The 21,448-nt window shown below is 40.6% G+C and overlaps 1 protein-coding gene across 6 annotated transcripts in view; it reads left to right on the top strand.

Annotated features, from left to right (window-relative positions):
* CPEB3 (cytoplasmic polyadenylation element binding protein 3) overlaps positions 1-21,448 on the top strand; it is a 221,316-nt gene that overhangs the window by 157,452 nt on the left and 42,416 nt on the right. For all 6 annotated transcript variants that reach the window (XM_004369929.2, XM_023739998.1, XM_023740003.1 and 3 more), the window contains one exon: positions 8,849-8,967. In XM_004369929.2, the coding sequence (XP_004369986.1) occupies positions 8,849-8,967 (119 nt within the window). The remainder of the gene's footprint in view (positions 1-8,848; positions 8,968-21,448) is intronic.

Here is a 21,448-nt window from a genome sequence, read left to right as displayed (position 1 = left end):
CCCACAGTGGTTAAGAGCTACAGCTAGCTACAGCTGCTAACCAAAAGGTCAGCAGTTTGAATCCACCAGCTGCTTCTTGGAAACCCTATGGGACAGTTCTACTCTGTCCTATAGGGTCGCTATGAGTCTGCATTGACTCAATGGCAGTGGTTTTTTTTTTTCCAGCTTTGAGAAGGGGAATGGTGGCACAGAGAAAACCCGTTGGCAGCAGCATTAAGAACTGATCAGAGGAATGTTAAAGTCCAGGAAGGAGAGAAATTCGACTGCCAAAGCTAAGGCAGTACATGAGCTGGGCTGTACTAAAGTCTCATCAGTAGGGAAGCATGTATTGGATTAAAAAGCAGAATTTGCCAGTTGTTTGATGCTAAGAGAGGGAGCGCAACAAGCAGTGGGCCAAGAGTTAGGTATTTGTGCACTCACAAATTTTTCACTGCCAGTTACTAGCTATATGACGTAGAGCAAGTGATTTCATCTCTGAGCCTCAGTTTATTCATCTGAATGAATACTATTCATTGGGTTGTAAGAGGATACATGAGACAGTGCATGTAATCACCAATACAGTACTTAGGCTTATTAGGTGTTAAATAACATTAGCATGCTTCTCCTTGATGGACATGTAATGTTCACTAATAATAAAACCACCCAACTAGTTTGAACAGTTCCCTCCCACACCCCCTCCCATCTGGTCTTAGCTTCCTTGGTCAGGTGCTTGTTAGCACTAACTGTGACAAGAACTGGCAGATTGGCAGATTTCACAAGGACCTCTTTATATAGGGACTGTGTGATTATGTAAACACAGCAAACTTTAAGCCCAAATGCCCCAGGTCACTGCCCTGGACTCAGGACTTTATTAAGAACATATGAAGTAGATTGCCATTTTTCAACTCGGAGATGGTTCTACCCAGCTGACTTGTTTTCTTGTCCATTTCCACCTCCCTCACCCCTGCCCACCAAGCATCAAGTTCACACAGAAAGAGTTGCTAGTGTAATAGAAAACACAAAACAAGCTATAATCAAAATGTTTGAGCCTCAGCCCTATGTGGTAAATACAGTCAAAGAAATACTTTTGGTTCTCCGTCCAAGGGGAATGTTTAGGAAACCATGGACTTGGGTAGTTTCTGCAGAGTCATCTCTATATCTTGATTCAGGCTAGTTCCTTTCCAAGAAGTGTTGTCCATGTTTTCACCTATATCATACCATTAAGGTCTGACTCCTGTGCTACCACCCCAGAAAGTCTTCCCCAATTTCTTTCTCCATGTCTTCCTCACTGATAGTGATCTTTCTTTTTTCTCTGAACTCCTACTTTTAAAAACACATTTTAAACAGTACTTCTTAGGATTCTTAATACATTGTTCCCAGATTAGAGTTCTCTATGCTCTTATTCCTCATGACCTCCTTATATTAGTTTATGAATTCCTTGAGAACAAGGATTTGTTCATGTCAGTATTCCCCTGTAGTGCCAAGGACACATAGTAAGTATTCAATAAATCTTGAAGATCAGATGTTCTTATCCAAGAAGAAAATAACGGATCCAGTTCAGGGACCAGAGGTCCCCAGGCAGCTGGCAGAGGATAGATGAGCTGCTTCATCTCTTCCCACCTGCCGCCCCCAATGTTATACTCTTAACCAATGAACTCTACTCATTGTTCTCCAAATGAGCTGACCCTTTGACTCTTTCATGCCTTGGCCTGTACCCTTTCCTGAACTTGGAATGCCCTTACTTACCGGAAAAGTAATTGTCCTCCAGGTCAGATCCGGCCTTTGCTCTCTCTGGCTTTCCCTGATGTTTGGACATTTCTGCTCCCATTTGTTTCTCACCAGTGTTCTGTAGGACTTGGTGTCTGTATAACTCCAACGTAGCATTTTTCGTGTTGTTTATTAGTCATGTATTTACAGGCTAAGTTTTTCCAGGTCTGGACTCTTCCTTAGCCTATATATCTTTGCAGCTTCAGTGCCTAGTACCATGCCTTGCACCTCCTTAATACTTTTGGTTCTATTGAATTAATTCCAAAGATGTGTCTCCTGAGGCAAACGATGTAAGTCCTCTGAACTGAAAGCCAAGGTCAGAGAGAATGTTTGGAACAGACTGCCGGTGCCAAAAAAAGTCTGAACTCAGGCAGCTCTAGCTGGAGAGGTGCCCTGCAGGTCTGTCTAGGAAGGTCACGGTAATGAAGGAGCATGAACTCTGTGCGAGGAGAGAGGTGTCTGTCCAGACCACAGACCCTTCACTCTAGGGCTGGTCTCACTTAATCAGAACCAGCCATCCCTTGGTTGGCCACCATTTTATGAATGCATCAGTAGCTCAGGACACAGTCCCACAAGCTAGAATTGTTTCTCCCATTTGTAATTGTTACTTGAAACATATAAGTAGCTAATAGCATTCATTGATTGTAAGAACTGTTGGGTCTTTTAAAAACCCACATACCTATTTAGAGAATGTGAATGTATATTTCCCTTTTCTCCAGAAAGATCGTGTGGTGTTTTATTTTTTTCTTTACCAATTTTTATTTTGAAAAATTTCAACCCTACAAAAAACTTGTAAGGACAGTACAATGAATGCCTGTATCTGCTTCTCCTAGCTTCACCAATTGTGAACATTTTTGCCACTGTTGCTTTCTCTGTGTGTACATATTTATATCTGTATTTTCACAGAGCCACGTGAGAGTAAGTTGTAGACATTGAGGCCCCTCACTCCTAAATACTTCAGCATGTATCTCCTGAGAACAAGGAATATTCAGATTATTCCAGTAATGTTCTTGGAGCTTTTTTTTAAAACCCAAAATCTAATCAAAGTCTAGCCTTGCATTTAGTTGTTATATCTCTTTAATCTCCTTCAATTTAGATAGTTCCCCAGGCTTTTTGTCTTCTGTTTCATTTGAAGGGAAACCCTGGTGGCATCCTTGCCAGATTTTTATAGACTATCCCTTAGTTTGGAATTATTTAGTTATGTCCTCATGCTGACATTCAGGTTAAACACTGTTAGCAGGAATACTACATGTGTACTACATTGAGAAGGAATCATGATGTCAGTTTGTCCTGTCGTTGGCGCTGTTAAATTTGATCATTTGGTTAAGGTGGTATCTGCCAGATTCTTCCATTGTAAAAGTACCTTCTCTCCCTTTGGAGCCCTGGTGGCGCAGTGGTTAAGTGCTTGGCTGCTAACCAGAAAGTCAGCGTTTTGAATTCATTGGCTGCTCCTTGGAAACCCTATGGAGCAGTTCTTCTCTGTGCTGTAGCGTACTCTATGAGTTGGAATCGACTCGAGGGCAATGGGTTTCTCTCCCTTTGCAAATACTGATTAACCTGTAAAGTGATACTTTAAAATTGTATGAATATCCTGTTCTCTCCAAAATTCACCCAATTGTTTTAGAATCCACTGAAGATTCTGGCCAAAGACAATTAGTTATCCCTGTGGTGATGATGATATTCATTTTATTAAAATCTTATTTAATTTCACAAAATCTGCTCTTTAACACCCTTAAGAGCCTTCATTTTAAATGTACAAGGTAAAAGTACATTGAAAACCAACAAACATCTTTGCTAAATATAAAAAATTTGATTGACCTAAATGAAACTAAATCTAAGCTTTCCCAGGTTATTTTGAAATTCATCATTTCAACTCTTGTAAATATAGTTTTTGGGACATTTGGAGCAAATATAACTACATAGGCTTTAAATTTTAAGACTAAAGCGCAGGCAACCACTTCCTGCTACTAGAACACTGTCAAATAATCACTGTCACAAGGCCATTTTAAAGGCAAGTCCTTACTTCTGAGAGATGCTGAAATTTCGGTCTTGCCATTTTTAGGTGAGGCAGTATAAGTTAATGGATAAAAGTGAGAGCTGTGGAAACTGACCTAGGCTTTAATCCCAAATTTAATCCCTAGCTTTTAATCTGAGGGTATGCTTAACCTCTCAGAGCTTCAACTTCTGATCTGTAAAATAGTAATAATAACAACAATTGTATTTATAGAGTTACTGGGAGGGTGAAATGAGCTAACAGATGTAAAGTGTTTATTAGCTAAGTGCCTGGTAATTGTAGTGGTAGAGTTGATGGTGATTGTTATTTGTAGTAGGGATTATAACATGAAAAATTATATATTTAATAGCTCAGGAAGCTATGTTTTTGAAAGGTGGCCAAGAATATTTTAGAAGTTGTTATAGTTAATGTGTTCTCAGATATTTAAAAAAAATTCTTTAAATTAAAAAATTTGGGAAAATAAAATGAAATTATCCTAGTTAAGTCCCCCCCCCCGCCACCCCGCACCACCACCACATTTTCCTGTTTCTCTTTTCCCCAGAGAATTGCATTGGTCAATCCAGGCTTGTCCAAAAATCCCTCACTACTCTACCCTTCCTCCGCTTAACCTATTTGGCACCAGTGGGAAAGTAGGCAATTTCTTGCCATCCATTCTTCCTATAACCCAAGGGTCATGAGGGTGATAGTGGCCAAGAGTTCTTCCTGTTCCCTGAGAGCCCACATCTCTTCCTGCGGACTCTGGCTGTAAGCTGAGGGCCTCCCATAGCTTACCATCTCTCTGAAGCCCTCACATGCTCCTCAGCTACTTGGGGAACAGGGTCACCTTTCTGAAATTGGAGGAGTTTTGTAATCCTGTTATCTGTTACTGGCTCACAGGGCGAGGAAGAACAGAGGAAGTTTTATAATTTTTTAGCCAGTTTTTTTTTTTTTTAAATATATACCTATCAAACTAATGGATTGACAACAATGGGCTCAAACATAGCAATGGTTGTGAGGATGGCACAGGACCAGGCGGTGTTTCGTTCTGTTGTACATAGGGTCGCTATGAGTTCAAACTGACTTGACAGCCACCTAACAACAACAACATCAAACTAATAGAAGAACTTGGCTTCATAATGATGACTGGAGAAGCTCTACTTACAGGCATAATCAGTTTTTATTTAAAGAATGTATTAAAATCAGCAAATAATACCACATCTGACGATTCTCTTTCTTGGTCGAAATGGCTAATGATATATGAAAGCAAATATTCAGTCACTTTAATGTTTGTTTACAGTTAATATTCAGCCTGTCATTCAAATAACTTCAATCAGGGCTTTTCTTCCATATCTAGGTTACTTCCCTTTATTCACCAAATGCTTGTAAATGCAAGATAGAAAATGCATACCATTAATTTGAATTCTAATTTTTATAATAAGACCATATATAACAAGTCAGTTTTAATTTTACGTATTACATAATTAATTTAAAATGCAGTGAAGAAAAATTGACACTTGCACAACACCCTAGTTTACAAAGCACCTTTACATATATTATCTCACTATCTACATCTCTGTAAGATATTTAGGACAAATACTTAATTTCTTCATTTTACGAAGAAAAAGGCCAAGATTCAGAAATGTTATGTTAAAATTCAAGTTTATGGTCCACCACTTACTGGGTGATCTCAAACACATTACTTAATCACTCTGTGCAGTTTCCTTTACTGTAAAACAAATTTTAAAATAGTGCCTACTTCATAGGGTGTGTGTGAAGATGAAATGAATTAACATACATAAGGTACTTAGAAAGTGCCTGGTGCATGGTAAGTGCTCAATAAATGTTAGCTATTAGTTGTTTTTATCACACAACTAGTAAATGTTAGGACTTGGACCAAATTTCAGACCTTCTGACTCTTACTCTAGAACTCTTTCCTAGTGCTATGTGGAATTTGCCTTTTAGTAAATCATTGGTATAGTTTCCACCTTACACTGACCTTATTATTTTTGAAGGGATCATTTTCTACTTGGTTCGCTTTGACCTTAAATTTCCCAAGATCAAAATAGAAATGTGTTTGAAGAACTCTTCCTTCCTAATTTTTCTTAATCCTCTGATTTCTGTTATCATCTGGCTTTGCTTGACACTGAGGTTTCAGAAGATGTTTTAGTAAGTGAAGATATCGTAAAGTTGTTTTAATGGGTGATTTGGGTGTTTCTGGTGAATTTTGTTTTGGTTGGAAGGCCCGAAGTGGGAAGTAGAGTTGAAAAAAAGTTGTTGGATTACAGCCCAGAAGGGAGTTCAGCCACATCCTTTATCTGTAGTGCTAAGAGAATATTGTCCCTACAGAGAGTGGCAGCTTGCTGACCAGGAAGTAGAGATGATTGTTTTGACACAGGATTATTAGTTGTAAACGAACCATCCTGAAGAAATTGGTAAAGTGTTATGGGCTGTTCTGTGGTCAAGGAAAGGAAGTTGTTTGTAGAGATTTCGCTTGGTAATAGTATTTGTAGTAGGCTCTTACTTGTTACTCCCAGTTGACATCATGACTATATTCTGAGATTGGCCTAAGTGAAAACATGCATACTTTTCTGGTAGCGACTGTAGCTGCTGTAGGGAGACATCCCCCTCCCCCATACCCAGGGTCAACTCAGGTTTGAATTTGATGGGGAAGATTGCAGGTGGTGGGCAGTGATGTGGAGGAAAGGTGCAGTCATCCTGGTGGCCTTCCGCAGGCAAGGAGGTGGAGAAGCCCAGCTCACTGAGCATGTCCTGTCCCCAGGCCTTTTTGATGTGCCTGTGTAGAGTGTAGCACAGACGAGTCCTCTCCAAGAGCAAGATATTCGGTATGCTTCTTATGACCTTTGTGGAAGATCTGTACCAGTATTTAACCTGGTAATGCAGGAGGTTTGGCAGAACCCTTCTGAGACCTCGTCTTTGTGATAGGAGGAGGTCTGTTTTTCAACTGACTCATCTCTGATATTCTCTTTGGCAAGTGGAATTAATATCCTCACATTAAATGAAAACCCTGAATTTATAATCGCTTTCCTGGGGCTTGGTGATAGTTTGATACTGTTTACAAAAGAGAGAGGATATAAAGAAATGATGTATTATCCTTTCTAGTTTTGCAGTTAGATTTTCTTTTTCCTGCCTAGCCAATCCCCTGACCCACCTAGCCTGGGAACAAAGCCCAGAAAACAACTCTTGGTTGTAACACTTAGGCAGCTTTGCTCCTGCAGCTACATGCCCACCCATTTGGCTTGGTGCTTTCTCCTTTGTGTTGGCTTCTGTCTGTTGCATTGGCCACTCTTTGGTGTGTCTGGGGAGTGGTTGATATTTTTCCTGTTGCCTTTGCTTGGATGCTTTATGTAGTGGGTGAAGAACTGGGGACAAGGCTGAAAAAAAAAGTTGCCATTATTCATTAACCACTGCCACTGTCATTACTTGCTGCCCAGGACTCCAGAGAGCTTTGCTTCTCAGCCAGTCGATGATGAATTAAACACGTTTGTTTGATGTTTGAGAGTCTTCTATGCATTGGAGTTCATATCCTTCCCCATCATTTACCTCTTTCTGGCATGCAGTGCACCAGAAGGGAACCGTATTGGGGATGGTTTCCTTTGAGGTCAGTAACAGGACAGAGAGTAGAGGTGACAGCTGAGAGATTTAGCAAAGCCACTGGGATTGTAGAGAGATTGAATAGTTGAATACTCAGTCTTAGGGTGGCTCATGATGGACCTTTGCTTAGCTGCCAGTGATGTATGCCAATATGGCAGCAAGTGCTATTAGAGTTGGCCTCTTGAACATCTGTTGTCCTCTTTGAAGTCTTTTCTGATTCTCCTAAGTCAGAGTCCTTGCTCCTCTGGGCTCCCATGGCACTTTTTGTCCTCACTTATCTCCCTCAACTTTGTAGTGAGAAATTATATAAATGACTGTTTTTTCTATTACATAAGTCTCCTGACAACATTACGTGGTCTCGCTCATCTCAGTTTCTCATATGCATAGATTGTAACAGTTGCTTGATAAATCCTACTGAATTGAACTCAACAAAGCTGGCTGCACCTGTGGTGTCCTCGTTTATAGATCGTGTACTCTGTCATGAGACAGGACAGCATCCTTGGAGAAATAGACCGTCATCATCAAAATTAATATGTAAAAACACACCAACCTGTTTTTTCTTTTAAACAGTTTTATTGAGATATATTTCACATACCGTACAGTTCATCTATTTAAAATGTATAATTGAGTGGTTTACAGTATATTCATAGAATTGTGCAACCATAACCACAGTCAATTTTAGAACATTTTCATCACCTCAAAAAGAAATCCCATGTCGATTTCCCCCCAGACACCCCAGTCCTCGGCCACCACTAATGTACTTTTTGTCTCTATGGACTTGCCTATTCTGGACATTCCATATAAATGGAATCATATAATATGTGGTATTTTGTGACTGGCTTCTTTCACTTAGCATAATGTTTTCAGGGTTCTTCCATGTTGGCAGCCCATGCTAAGCCTAAAGCTTCATGGATGTTGGAGGGGAGGTAATGCTTGTTTCCTGGCCAGTAGTGTGGCTCAGGCCAGTAGTGAGTTGGCCTGTCCTCATTAGAAGGATGACCACATCTATTTAGTGGAAATTCCATAGAGATGTTCTGAACTTGCTACCCTGAGGACTATGAGGACTAAGCAAGGTAGAATGTGTTATGAAGAACTACCACAGTATCAAAAGGAGCCCTGATGGCACAGTGATTATGCGCTTGGCTGCTAATTGAAAGGTTAGTGTTCAAACCTACCAGCTGCTCTGCAGGAGAAAGATGTAGCAATCTGCTTCCATAAGGATTACAACTTTGGAAACCGTGTGGGGTCGTTCTACTCCGTCCTATAAGGCCTCTATGAGTTGGAATCAACTTGACAGCAACGGGTACCACAGTATCTGGCACATAAGGGTCTCAGTGACTTTTCTTCTCCTTTCCTCTCCTGTGTCTCATTTGAAGTTCTTAGATTTTAGTAAGAATTTGCCAAAATGAAACAGCAGTTATATTTTAATTTGGTACTTTGAGTTTAATTTACTGATACCCCTCCCCCCTGCTTTTTTTTTTTTTTTTCCTCCCCAAGGCTATGCCTTTCTGCTGTTCCAGGAGGAGAGCTCAGTACAAGCTTTGATAGATGCCTGCCTAGAAGAGGATGGGAAACTGTACCTGTGCGTGTCCAGCCCCACCATCAAGGATAAACCGGTAAGTAATATGCAGCCAGCTGTTGCTTTTCCAGAGCACGTATGCAATTGGAATATCTGATCTCCTCCGCCTTGTAATAGGAATGCTGGTAACCAGGATCCTCTTACCCGAGGTGACCTTGATATGCAGTAGAGCTGGTCTATCGTTGGTGTTGGGAAGCTAATAACAAATTACTCAGTATTTCATTTTGTACCTTTGGGACTTCATGTAAACAAATGTGCCCTTGCCTTTCACTTTACAGCTCTTTTAAGCTAATTCGTATTCAGAAACTCTGAATTGAAGTAAATAAGACTCTAAGCAGTTTTGGCAGCTGGTTTCTGTCATTATTTCAGATCAAGGGCAGGGTAATATATTTTTAAAAAGATCATAATCATCAGTGTTTATGGGCCTTTGAATTCAAGGCATTGTGCTGGGTGGTATTCACAACTAGCTAAATAGAGCCGTCTAGGCCAGGAGCTTACACTCTAAAATGAACGCTTCAACAGGGCAGAGTGGAAGGGCAAGAGACCACGGAGCTGAGGCCGTAAATAAATGTACACTCATACAGAGTTTGTAGCTTCTGAGTCAAAGAGTGGGCGTGAGTAAGTCACTGAACAAGGGAAGAAGATTGCTTCGTTTCTTCTGGCAGAGGAGGTGTCAGTGGAGAAGGGGCAAGATTGTGCCTGGAGGAGAAGAAAAGAACTTGGTTAATGTGGCAGAAGTAGGGAACTATGAGAAGTGGCAGGGGTGAGTTTGTGTGTCAAGGCTTGGCCAGGAGTGGAAGATAGAGTAAAAGTAGTGATGTGCAGTGTGGGCAAGGGACCAATGCTGTATACCATGAGGCCTACAGCAGCCCCTGTAAGACTTGTGGGTAAGCCCCTATAGGACAGAGGTGTGGGGCTGGCTTGGCGGCTAGGTTTTTTCCTCAGAAATGTGCATGGGGAAAGAGTTGGGATCTGCCATAGAAATTCCCAGTTTGAGTCTTGACCCTAGCATTTACATATCTAGTTGGCTCTGAATAAGTCACCTAATTCTTGCTGAATCTTGGTTTGCTCATCCGTAAAACAGGAAGAATAATGGCTCCTCTTGGCACTGCTGGGAGACTTAGATGAGAGGAAAATGAATGTGAAAGCATTTGGTAAAGGTCAGGCACTTGTGCAACTGTAACTGGGTATTGTTATTGGTCCTACATCGTGCTGTAGGAGTCAGGGGAGTAAGGTTAGAGTTCAGCTATGTGATCACATCTGTTGGGAAGCATGGTGACTTTAGAAGAGGGCATACAATTTGTTGCAAAAGAATGATGCTCGAATTGGCCACCTATGAGGGAGACGCTGTGGCATTTAAAGCAGTAGAGGAGTTACTAAAGAGTAACTTTTGTAACTTATAATGGGTCCTAGTGGAGTAACTAACTGAGGAAGAAAAAGAAGCAAGGATTTTAGCAAAAATCAAAGTGCCACTGTAATTTTCAAATTCTGGGGCCACTGCCAAATTTTGATAACAATAGTGATGATTTTGGATAGGGTAGCCATATAGGTGGGAAAAACAGTAGGTAAGAGTAGGGACCCTTTGTTAACTTTAATCTCCATCTAAACAGTGTGGGGAGTCTATGAGTGATGATGGGGACGTTGGGACTGGCTAGAATGGGACTGTGATGTGTTTCATCTGAGTAAATAATCAGAAAGCCAAAATAAATCCTCCAAGGCTTTTTGGAGTAGTGTCAGGTTAGAAAGACTGTACTCAATTTGGCAGGGTCAGACGTCTGAGAGGTAAATGGCCAATGACCTCCCGAAAGCCTCTGCTATTGGCATATCAGTGGAAGGGGGATGGGAATGAGCTAGGAAGGGTTAAGGGGACATCGGTCATGCACTGTAAGACAGGATTAGAGATATGTTTTTATCAACATAGAGGGTAAACGTACATATTAAGAGTAGGTTAAGAAGCTTTTGAATTGAGGGGAGGAGACTGGAGATGAGAAGATGGAGTTTGTGCACCTTGGAGGGGTCATGTCACTGGCTCTGAGGGATACGGAAGATAATATGCCTTGTCAGGGCAAGTCTTCGCCTGGACTGAACATCTCTTGAGAGGGGAGTAAGCAGTGGTGGTTGCAGATGAGGGTATTGGGTGTTTTTATGCTAAACAAATGTGTTACCCTTGGCTTGAAGAACTCTTGAAAATAATTAGTTTAATTATCTACTTTGGAAATGTTTATGGAGTAACTAACTTTCATTGTTTGTGTTTCTGCAAATTTCTGCCTTATTGCAGTTTTCATTTTCTGAGCTCGAGTGAAGCAGTTTTATTGGTAAATTCTGAATGGTGGCTGGCCTATCACGTGTTTCTTTGACCAAGGCATACTCAGAATTTCCAGCGTAAGCAGTTTGAATAAAATTTAGGATTGGAAACGTAACAGTCTCCAAACACCTATAATTCTAATGAAGTGGATCTCATTTTGGGTTCCAACTCTTTTGGCTCCACTTTTGAAACCTTCTCTTTCTTTCCTTTAGCTCCATATCCAGCACTCCCAGCCTCATTTGGACCCACTTCCTACCCAGGTTTCAGTATATTCCACCTCATGTGGATGCTCCCACAGAAAGTGAGAACTGGGTTGAACCTTTGGGAGTCAATGAGGACCTTAACAAATCAGCGTTTGGAGCTCATTCACCAGACTTTCTGAGCTATGGCTCTTTCTTGCACCTCCTTCTTGGCTTGGCCAGCCTTAGTTCCCTACCTTTCAGGATCCCAGTGCTCTCGATCGTTTTTTTTTTTTTTTTCCCTTTTCAATGGCCCTCCCTGGATTTCTCCTTGGAAGTACACCATGTTGCAAAATGACCTTGCAGATTTCTACTTTATGCCCTTCTCCCTTATCCCTTTCTCCCAAATCAAACCCTCATTCCCTTTATGTGGATTAGATTAATCAGATTGTTTTCCTAATACAGAGACTGATAGCGAGGTCCCCTCTCATATATCCTTCACAGGATCATGTTTGCTTTTTAACTCAAATGAATCCCTAATTAGTGGATTTCTGGTAATATTAAGGAGATATTTTTGGTGAGGGATTACCTTTCATTAAGTCACTCCACTCAGGCTATTCTATGTATAGGTCTGATCCTGAAAGATGGGGGAAGGAACTGTATTTATGACCTGACTATTTGATTTCTCAGTCCCAGAGAATGGGAAGATGAATTGGCAAGAGCAGGAACTGTTGCAAGTCTTCTGGATCTGTAATTTTGCCCTCTTCCTGCAAGAGGAGTTACATAGCTCGGGTGTCCCAGGCACCACAGAGGACACCTTTATTCTTATCCAGGCTTCCAGTGCAGCAGGCAGACATTGTGCACAGTGGTCACTGTCTTCAAGTTGACTCTGCCCTTTGAATATATGAATAGACTAAACTTGAAGATTCAAGACAGCAAACCAATAGAGTGGGAAGGCTAAGAGTTTCCAGCAGAGAGAGAGGCAAAAAAAAAATGATCTTGAGAAGGGGGTGAGAAAGGAGATGTTTTTGGTTCCTAGCTTCTAGAACACTTAGGTCAGAGATGTGGGAAGAGCCTACTATCACTTGCGTCCCCTTGAATGTGGATATCAAACACCGTGAAAAGAGTATCAGAGAAGTTTCCCACTTCCCCCTCCTTGCCATTTATAGGACAATCACAATTTCTGTATATCATGAAATATGACAGAGTGATTTTGCTATGTATTTAAAAACTATATAACCAGCTGAAGTGTGCTTAGATTATTGCTCAGGTAACATGGTTATCTACTTAAAACTTGAAAAACAAAAACTATAAAGAATACTGGAAGCAAAGAAGCCAGAAATAGAGGCTGGCTTAACTCTTTTTTAATTTTGTCCTATCTGTCTATTATTCTGGTCTCTCCTGCCCCATATATCATTGAGATCTCTAGAACTTTTAATTACTCCTCTTTAGTTATAAAAACCATCTGAATCATTTTATGTAGGATTTAAGACCTTCTCAATCTGGCTTCAATTTTTGTCTAACTTTATCTTTTTCTGCTTTCCTTCTGAACCCGATTTTCTAATCAAACTGAAATATTTCTGTTCCCATCTCAGTGTCTAATTCCTCCCCTTATTTTCAAAGCCCCACTCAGCTGCCTTCTCTTCCATGAAACCTTCCCTGATCACTACTCCATCTATAATGTATCATACCTATACTATTATAGGTTTTTCGAGCCCACATACAGCCATTTTTATAAAATGGTGTGCCTTGCTTCCTGCAAACCATATTTGAGTGTCTGCTATGGGCAAGTCACTGTACTAGTTATTATGAATCAGACATAAAATCATGTGTTCAAATAGTTAATAGTGTACTGGGTAGATGAAACAAATATGTAAATATACAAAGTGTCTACATAGCCTGGCACATAATAGGTTCTCAAATATTTGTCAAATTAAGAAAAATAACCAATACAATGAGGATAAGATAGAGATTAAGTACTCTGGGGAATTCATATATCCCCAGAGTGATGAAATGTCATTTGAACTGGGTCTTAAAGGATGAGGAGAATTTGGAGATTGGCCAGGAGAGGAGTGGAGATTGGAGAATAGACGTTGCAGAAAGAGGAACAGCATGGACCGGGAAAGGAGAAATTGTGTGGTATGAATGGAGAACATTTAGGTTGTTTAGATGGAGCATAAGTATATGAAGGGGAGTACAGACAAGTTAAATTGGGGAAAATAGGTAGGGGCTAAGATATAGGGTATCTTGATGGACTGCCTCAGTCTTAGAATTTGTGGTATATTTACTATTTCATTCTCCACCGACTGCCTTTGAAGACAGTGACTATAATTTTATCTTGGCTCAATCAAATCTGATTTTGTGTGTCCAACTTATAATTCTTGGCTAAACCGTATTATCATATGTGTCATATCCCACCTTGGAAATCTTTAGCACTTATGATCGTTTTATTTGTTCCTTGAATCCTTGGTCAAAAACTCATGGCTTGGGCACTTTCTATCATAGAAATTTCTCCAAAAAAGGAATTTCTCGTCTAAAATAAGAGAAGTACGTCATATTTACAATATTTTTTTTTCTTTGAATTTGCAAATTTCCAGGGAGGTATGTGAGATGTTGCCATCCAGTGTACTAACTGGTATCTAGTGAACTAAATAGCCAATGCAGTCTTTTAAGGTGTCATATTTAGTGTTTTCACAAGTGTGCTCTGAGGAACGTTTGTCCCATCACAAACTAGTCTCTTGAGAGGATCATCAGTAAAAGGTTTGCTCATAATAGTAATAGATGTCATTTATTGAGCATTTTACATCCATTTTCTTCTTTAGTTAAATGTTCCATAGCCAAAAACATTTGGGAAACATTGATATATTAAGATTCTGAGGAGTTTTACAGTACAGTAAATAAATTTCTGTAATATTGTTTAATCCAGCATTTTCCATTCCTGTTTTTGGGTGAATGCTGTAGAATTAGCATTTCGTGAAGCTCACTTAAAGAATAGACCTCATCCCAGGAAAAGCTTTGGTGACCTGAACTTTCACAAGCACATCCTTCTCAAGAATTTTGGTAATGAGCTTGCGAGTAACCACATCCTTGTCCTGGTACCGTGGAGCTGAAAATACACATTTATGTGGATATTGGACAAAATTGTCTGGCTGTGGTACAGGATTGCCTGAGGCTGTGAATCTGGAAGTTAAAATGGTTGAATATAGGGCTAGTTTCATTGCTAAATCATTTTCTTAAACTTTTCTAGCTGCTTGTTTTGTTAGTAGGTGCAAATGTGCAGAATGAGTTTGGAGAGAAAAGAGTAGTTAATCATGCAGTAGTAAAAATGTATTTTGACACGTCCAGGAGACTATCGGGAAGCCATAACTGGTGGCCAATAACCTGCAGGACAGGGAGCCATGCATGGTTGCAGTGGAAAGAGCATATATAGACTTTGTGTGTGTTTGTGTATGTGTGTGTTTCAGTTCTGAGATGACTTTTCTAAGCCTTGGTTTCCTTATCTCTAAAGTGGGGATAATTTTTACAGCATATGGTTTTAGTGAGGTTTAAGCACAATAGTGTGAGTAAAGTGCCTAGCACACTGGTGCAGTGTAGGTGCTCAAAAAATGCTAGTGTCTTCTTTCTTGTAAAAGGGGATCTCTATCATGCTTATACTTTCTAAATGATGTGGAAGTATCAGCAGTGATGAGGAGCCTTGGGTAATTCTTATCACTGAGTTGGTCACCCGTTGGCATCAGAAATTGAGCTGATTAAGCCCAGGTCCTGGGGCACCCACTGGTGACTGAACACACTGTACTCCCATGCCCCCGCAAGGTGGCTCTCAGTGGAGTGAGAGAGTGATCTGGGAGCCATAGAAGGGCTTCTTCTTGTGGTACCAGTGTCTGTGCCTCAGGGAACCCTCCGTTCATTCACAGGGCACCCACTAAGGGTTGGGAGCTGTGCTGGGCCATTGGAACTCACACACATTTATGATCTCATCCACTGAGGAGCCTGGAGTCGAATGGAAAGAAACGGACATGTGAATAGTCAGTAAACTAAGGAGTCATGGGTGCCATGATAGAAGTATCACAGGGAGTAGCTTGGGTGGGGACTCAAAGGGCAAAATGGTCAGATGTTCCTGAGGGAGTCAGGAAAGCCTTTAGTTATAAGTGGAAGCATTAATGACATTTAATTGATAATGGTTTTATTAAATCAAACATTGTGCATGGATGCTCATAGCCGTTTTCCTGGCGGTTTATGCATGCTCTATTTCTGTACTGAATGGCCTTATGAAACCATATACAGAATGGTATGTTTGAATTATTCATCAGAAACTGAAGGCCCAAAGGGGACTCTAAGCCTGTGGTTTCCTTGCATCAGGCAGGCTGTGCAGCCTAGTACAGATGGCAGGGCTTTTCTTTTTGTACCTGATCTGTTTCTTGAACCTGATGGTGTACCTGGAGCATCCTGGGAGGCCATGAAAGAATTTTGCAGGGTTGCTTTTGGCTCCCTGTCTACGAACAATCCTGGGAATTTTGATGAGACTCTCTGGGGCCTGTGATCTGTTTATATCTAAGGAATGGGAGGCATAATCTGAGTGTGAGAGTTGCAGCTTTTGTCCTCGAAGGACCAAAGGAGTTCGGACCGGAGGCCTCAGAGCTGCATAGAGTACAGAAGTCTCATCAAGGCCAAAGATGCTGATCGGTTATTAGGTTTCTTTGTACTTCTCCCAAAGGATACAAGGAGGGCACCTCCTCCTTCTCTCCATTGGTGAGAGCAAAAAACCAAAACCAGTTGCCATTGAGTTGACTCTGACTCATTGTGACTCCGTGTGTGTTAGAGTAGAACTGTGCTCCATAGGGTTTTCAGTAGCTGATTTTTCAGAAGCAGATCACCAGGCCTTTCTTCAAAGCACCTCTGGTGTGACTTGAACCTCTAACCTTTTGGTTAACAACTGAGTGTGTTAACCGTTTGCATCCCCCAGGGACTCCCAGTGGAGAGCAGCACTGGAGAATAATAGGTAGCAGCTAAACTCCTGGAAACAGGCTGACCTGTTAGGGTGGTATGTGGTAAAAATTAGGTTGAAATGAGATATCAAATATGAGTGTACTTTGAAGAATCCAAACTACAGTTATTACTGTCGTGGCTGTTTTGTTGATTAATAATAATAAGACAACCCCCTTATACCATGGAAGATTTAAAGATGCTTCACAAACCAAAAGCTAGTATATTTCTAATACTGCTGGGGCACTGTAGTCATTCTGTGAGGTCTGTGATGCTTAAAATAGAATTGCTGACAGCTGGGTGGGTCTGAGTTCATTACCACTACAACTGAACTGTTGCAGCTGTATGTCAGCAGACCTAGGCTTAGCTGACTCATCCTGACTGCCAGAAGAGAGAGCCACAGTGCTGCTGCTTCCTGGGGAGAGCAGTCCTGATGGTTCTGCAGTATTGTTGCTCTAATCCCTGTAGACTGAAAGGAGGGATGGATTATCCAATAGGCAAGGTAAGCACAGTGCTTACCTTGCTTACCAGATCATCTGTAGTGAACAATTCCAAAGTAAATAAAGCACAAGTAAGCCTGTGATTACCTTGCTTACTGGACCATCTACCCCTGATGGGGATTGTAAATTTGAAAAAAGGCTTTGATTCTTTAGGAAGGTGCTGTGGGGTTCGGAGAGAGACAGATGCCAGCCATACCTAGAAGGAGAATCTTTGATGTGCTGAAAAAGATGTGAAATTGTTCATTATAGATGGTCTGGTAGGCAAGGTAAGCACTGTACTTATTTTGTCTATTAGGTAATCTGCTCCTGACTGAAAGGATTGGAGGACTGGAGAGAGAAAAATGGAGACTGTCTCCTGAAGAGCTTGAATAGGAGCTTGAAGGGTATTGAAAAGAGGAAAAGCATATATGTGTTGAGGGGGTGAGTTAAAGAGAGAGAGGGTGGGGACAGATGGGGCAGGTTTGCTCAGATAGTTTACTGAGCTGGCCACCAGGTTGCACTGTTGACCCTAAACAGTTTGGTTGGCTTTTGGAGCTGCCTTGATATGAACAAGTGATAAAGGAAGGTACTATGCAGTAGGGGATTTGTGTGATGGGTGTTTGTAACCTAAGGAGGTGACTGGAGAGGGGTGAGATATAGGATGAGATGTTCAAAATCAGCTTAAGACAGCAATATTTACAGGTGGATGAATATCTAAACACTAAATCGTGATCTAAACTGAGAGAATTCTAGAGCTGTAGGGAAGCTTGGTCACCTTAGGAAACTTGAAGCCCTGCGGTTTGTGTTTAAAACTGTTCTTATTAAAACTGTGTGTCTTCTTTTATCCTGTTATTAAGTGTACAATTTTAAAAAATGTATTTTATATTTAATTTTAACTTAGAGTCTTCAAATTCTCAATGAAATTTTCTTTTTAGAAAATGGTGTTATCTTATAGCCTTCAGCCTAATTTAGATAGATAGATAGCTGCGGTGAAGTCGACTTCAACTCATGGTAACCTTATGTACAACAGAAAAAAACGTTGCCCAGTCCTGCATCATTCTCAAGATTGCCAGCATGTTTGAATCCATTGTTGCAGCTGTTGTGCCAGTCCATTTCACCGAGGGTATCCTTTACGCTCACTGGCCCTCTACTTCACCAAACATGATGTCCTCCTCCAGCAAATTGATCCCTCCTGATGACATGTCCAAAGCAAGCGAGTTGGACGATGTTTTGGTGTGATCCATAGGGTTTTCATTGGCTAATTTTTGGAAATAGATCACCAGCCTTTCTTCCTAGTCTGTCCTAGTCTGGAAGCTCTGCTGAAACCTGTCCACCATGGGTGACCCTGCTAGTATTTGAAATATTGGTGACATAGATTCCAGCATTACAGCAACACGCAAGCCACCATAGTACGACAAACTGAACAGTACCCCTTCTGCATTTCTCAATTTTTTTTTCTATTATTTGGCCTAATCTTATACCTGTTAATGACTTTTGATTTTAACTAGGATGAAACTTAATTTTTTATATAGAACTATTATCAGCTATTTTATTCTTTATTAATAGTGAGATAGGCTTATCAAACTGGTTTGGTAATGTCTTTTGTGCAAGTTAGTCAGAAAACTTTCAGTTCTTTTAACAACCGTCTAATATTTGAATTTACTATACTCTTAATCATTTAAAACTAATTTCCGTGGAAGCAACCCTTTTAGAGCAATAGCAGAAGGTAAGTGAGGAAAACGCCTAGGTTGGAATGAAGTTGCTGCAACATTTTGTTCAATTAGTCATTACCTTATTATGCCAGATTTTGATATCCCTTAAGAGTAAGATAGGACAGTATTATCCAAAGTATGGATATGAGTAGGTATTATGCAGGAAAAAGATTCCATGGAAATAATTTTGGAAATGCTGGGTTAAACAACATGGGACAGATTTCTTTGCTGCAGAACTTCTTAGAGCCTTTAATTAATAAACACTAATGGGTGCTGTGAATCTACAGGAAGGAAGATACAGCCTATGGTTTTTCCCAAACACTGTTTGTCTAGCCAACCAACCCTAGGGACCTGCATTCCACAGAACACACTTTGGGAAACCTTTAAAAGGAAAACTAGTACTTTCAGTACTAACTGTTGATAGCATTATTGTTAAATCCTTTAGATTTCTTGAAGGCTGATGTTCAAGTCACTCTGTTACAAACTGGGTGTTTCGTATACTGTCAAGTTTTGTGCTTGGCTTTTGCTTTTATCCTTAAAAAGATTTTGCCTTTGAAGATGAGCAATTATACAAAACAGATTACTGATTCAGAAGATAAGTATTTAGAAAACAAGTCATTCAGCCAAAAGTAGATTTCATGATCCTCATGAAAGCTTCCGTAGGAATACATTCATTAAAAAAAGATCTAAAGAGGTATTTCTTTTGCTACATGCTTATGGAACACAGCATTCTATTGTGAGCTGTGTAGTAAACTAAACAGTTGAAGAAGAGATCACAGACTGGGGCCCATGAGATAGATCTGGCCTGCAGGTAGTTTTGTTCAGCCTGTACAGTGATTTTAAGCATTTGAATCAGTTCCCAACATTTTAGAATCTTGAAATTTCACATAAAAATCAGAATTTCTAGACGCTCTTAAAAAATGGAAAATTCAAGCCAAGCACTGAATGGAATAAGAAACTGACTGAGAACAGACAGCGAGGAGAGATACATGCAGAGGTCCCCTATCAGCTACTGCAGCACGGATCCGCCATCTTGGACTCGTGTCGGAGATTAGTGAACGGGGGTACGAGAAAGCAGCTTCACGGAGCTTCCAGCAGGAGACAGAACAACCAGTAACCAGTGATATAGGCTTTCTCACCCCTTGCCCTTCTTCACCCTACTTAGCCTCCTCTGCTTCCTACGGCCACAGTCTCTTGCCTGGGAAGTACCAGCTTCACCCAGTGTTGCTTGGATTCCACCTGCCCACACTGGCTGGCTCCCTGAGTGCCTCTTGTTGGCTGCTGGTGTTGCTTTTTTCTGCTTCTTTAGATTTCTTCCTTACTTCTCACCACCTCCCCCTCCTTTCTCTCAAATATGTGGCTCCGTGCGCCATCTTTGCTTCTTCCTGAAAGGCTGTGAAACACCGCTCGACTGTGAAACTGCTTCCTGGCCCGTGCCACCACACTGGTGGGACCCCTGGGGCTTTTTTGTTTATTTGTTTGTTTGCTCTGATTTGTTCTGTTTTGATTTGTTTGTTTGTTTTCTTTTCTTTTCTTGGCTTGGGAGCCCCTTCTAGCTGGGCAATACCACGCGGCTTGGAAGCTACTCCCTTACTCTGCACAGACGCACAGGGACATCCCTGGGGGCATTTCTTTTTTCTTGTTTTTTGGTTTTGTTTTTTTTTTGTTTCTTTGCTTTGTTTTCTTCTCTCTCATTTTCCCTTTTTGTCTTTCTTCATTTCTAATTTCTCAATTTATTCATTTTTTTCTTTTACCTTTTTCTTTTTTTTTCATTTTTGTTTTTCCCCATTTCTCAGTCTCTCATCTCTTCACTCCAGTAGCAAGCTCCCTTAGCACTCTTTTGTTTGTTTGTTTTTTGGCTCCTGTTCCTCTCCTTTTTCTGTACCCATCTTAGCTCCACACATCGCAATCTACCCCCATCCTTATAAGAGTTGAAGCAAAAAGCAGACAAAAATAAGGAAAAAATAGATATATTCATGGAAAAGGCAGACAAATTCATGGAAAATACAGCCAAAAAATGGAAGAATTCAAGAAAATAATACAGGAACAAAATGCTAAAATAAATTCACAACTAGAAATCATACAAAAACAACAATTAGAAATCCAAAAGATAAAAAGCAAGATTTTAGAAATGGACAGTGTCATAGAAGGGCTGAGGAGCAGGTTTGAAATGATGGAAGATAGGAGCAGCGAAATTGAAGAAAAACACTTGGATACAACTCTGTTTGAGGAAAAATCAGAAAAAAGAATGAAGAAACCCTGAGAGTTCTGTGGGATACAATCAAAAGCAAAAATCTGTGAGTGCTCAGAGTTCCAGAACAGGGGGAGAAAACAGAAAACACAGAGAGGATCATTGAAGAATTGCTGATAGAAAACTTCCCTGATATCATGAAAGATGAAAAGCTGACCATCGAAGAAGCTCAATGAACCCCATATAGGATAGACCCCAAAAGAAAATCACCAAGGTGTATCATAATCACACTCGCTAAAACCAAAGACAAAGAAAGAATCCTGAGAGCAGCTCGAGAAAAACGAAAAGTCACATACAGAGGAGAAACAATAAGACTAAGCTCGAATTATTCGACAGAAACCATGCAGGCAAGAAGGCAATGGGATGACATATATAAAACCTTGAAAGAAAAGAATTACCAGCCAAGAATAATATAGCCTGCAAAACTCTCGTTCAAACATGATGGTGAAATTAGATCATTTCCAGATAAACAGAAATTAAGGGACTATGTAAAAACCAAACCAAACTTACAAGACTTATTAAAGGGAGTCCTTTGATCTGAGAACAAGCAACATCAGACCACAGGCTGAATATAGGACACAGGATTGTACTAGCCAGATACCAACCTAG

Source organism: Trichechus manatus, unplaced genomic scaffold (assembly GCF_000243295.1).
Source record: "Trichechus manatus latirostris isolate Lorelei unplaced genomic scaffold, TriManLat1.0 scaffold00007, whole genome shotgun sequence".
In the NCBI taxonomy this organism is placed as follows: domain Eukaryota; kingdom Metazoa; phylum Chordata; class Mammalia; order Sirenia; family Trichechidae; genus Trichechus; species Trichechus manatus.
This window is presented reverse-complemented; position numbering and strand designations above follow the sequence as displayed.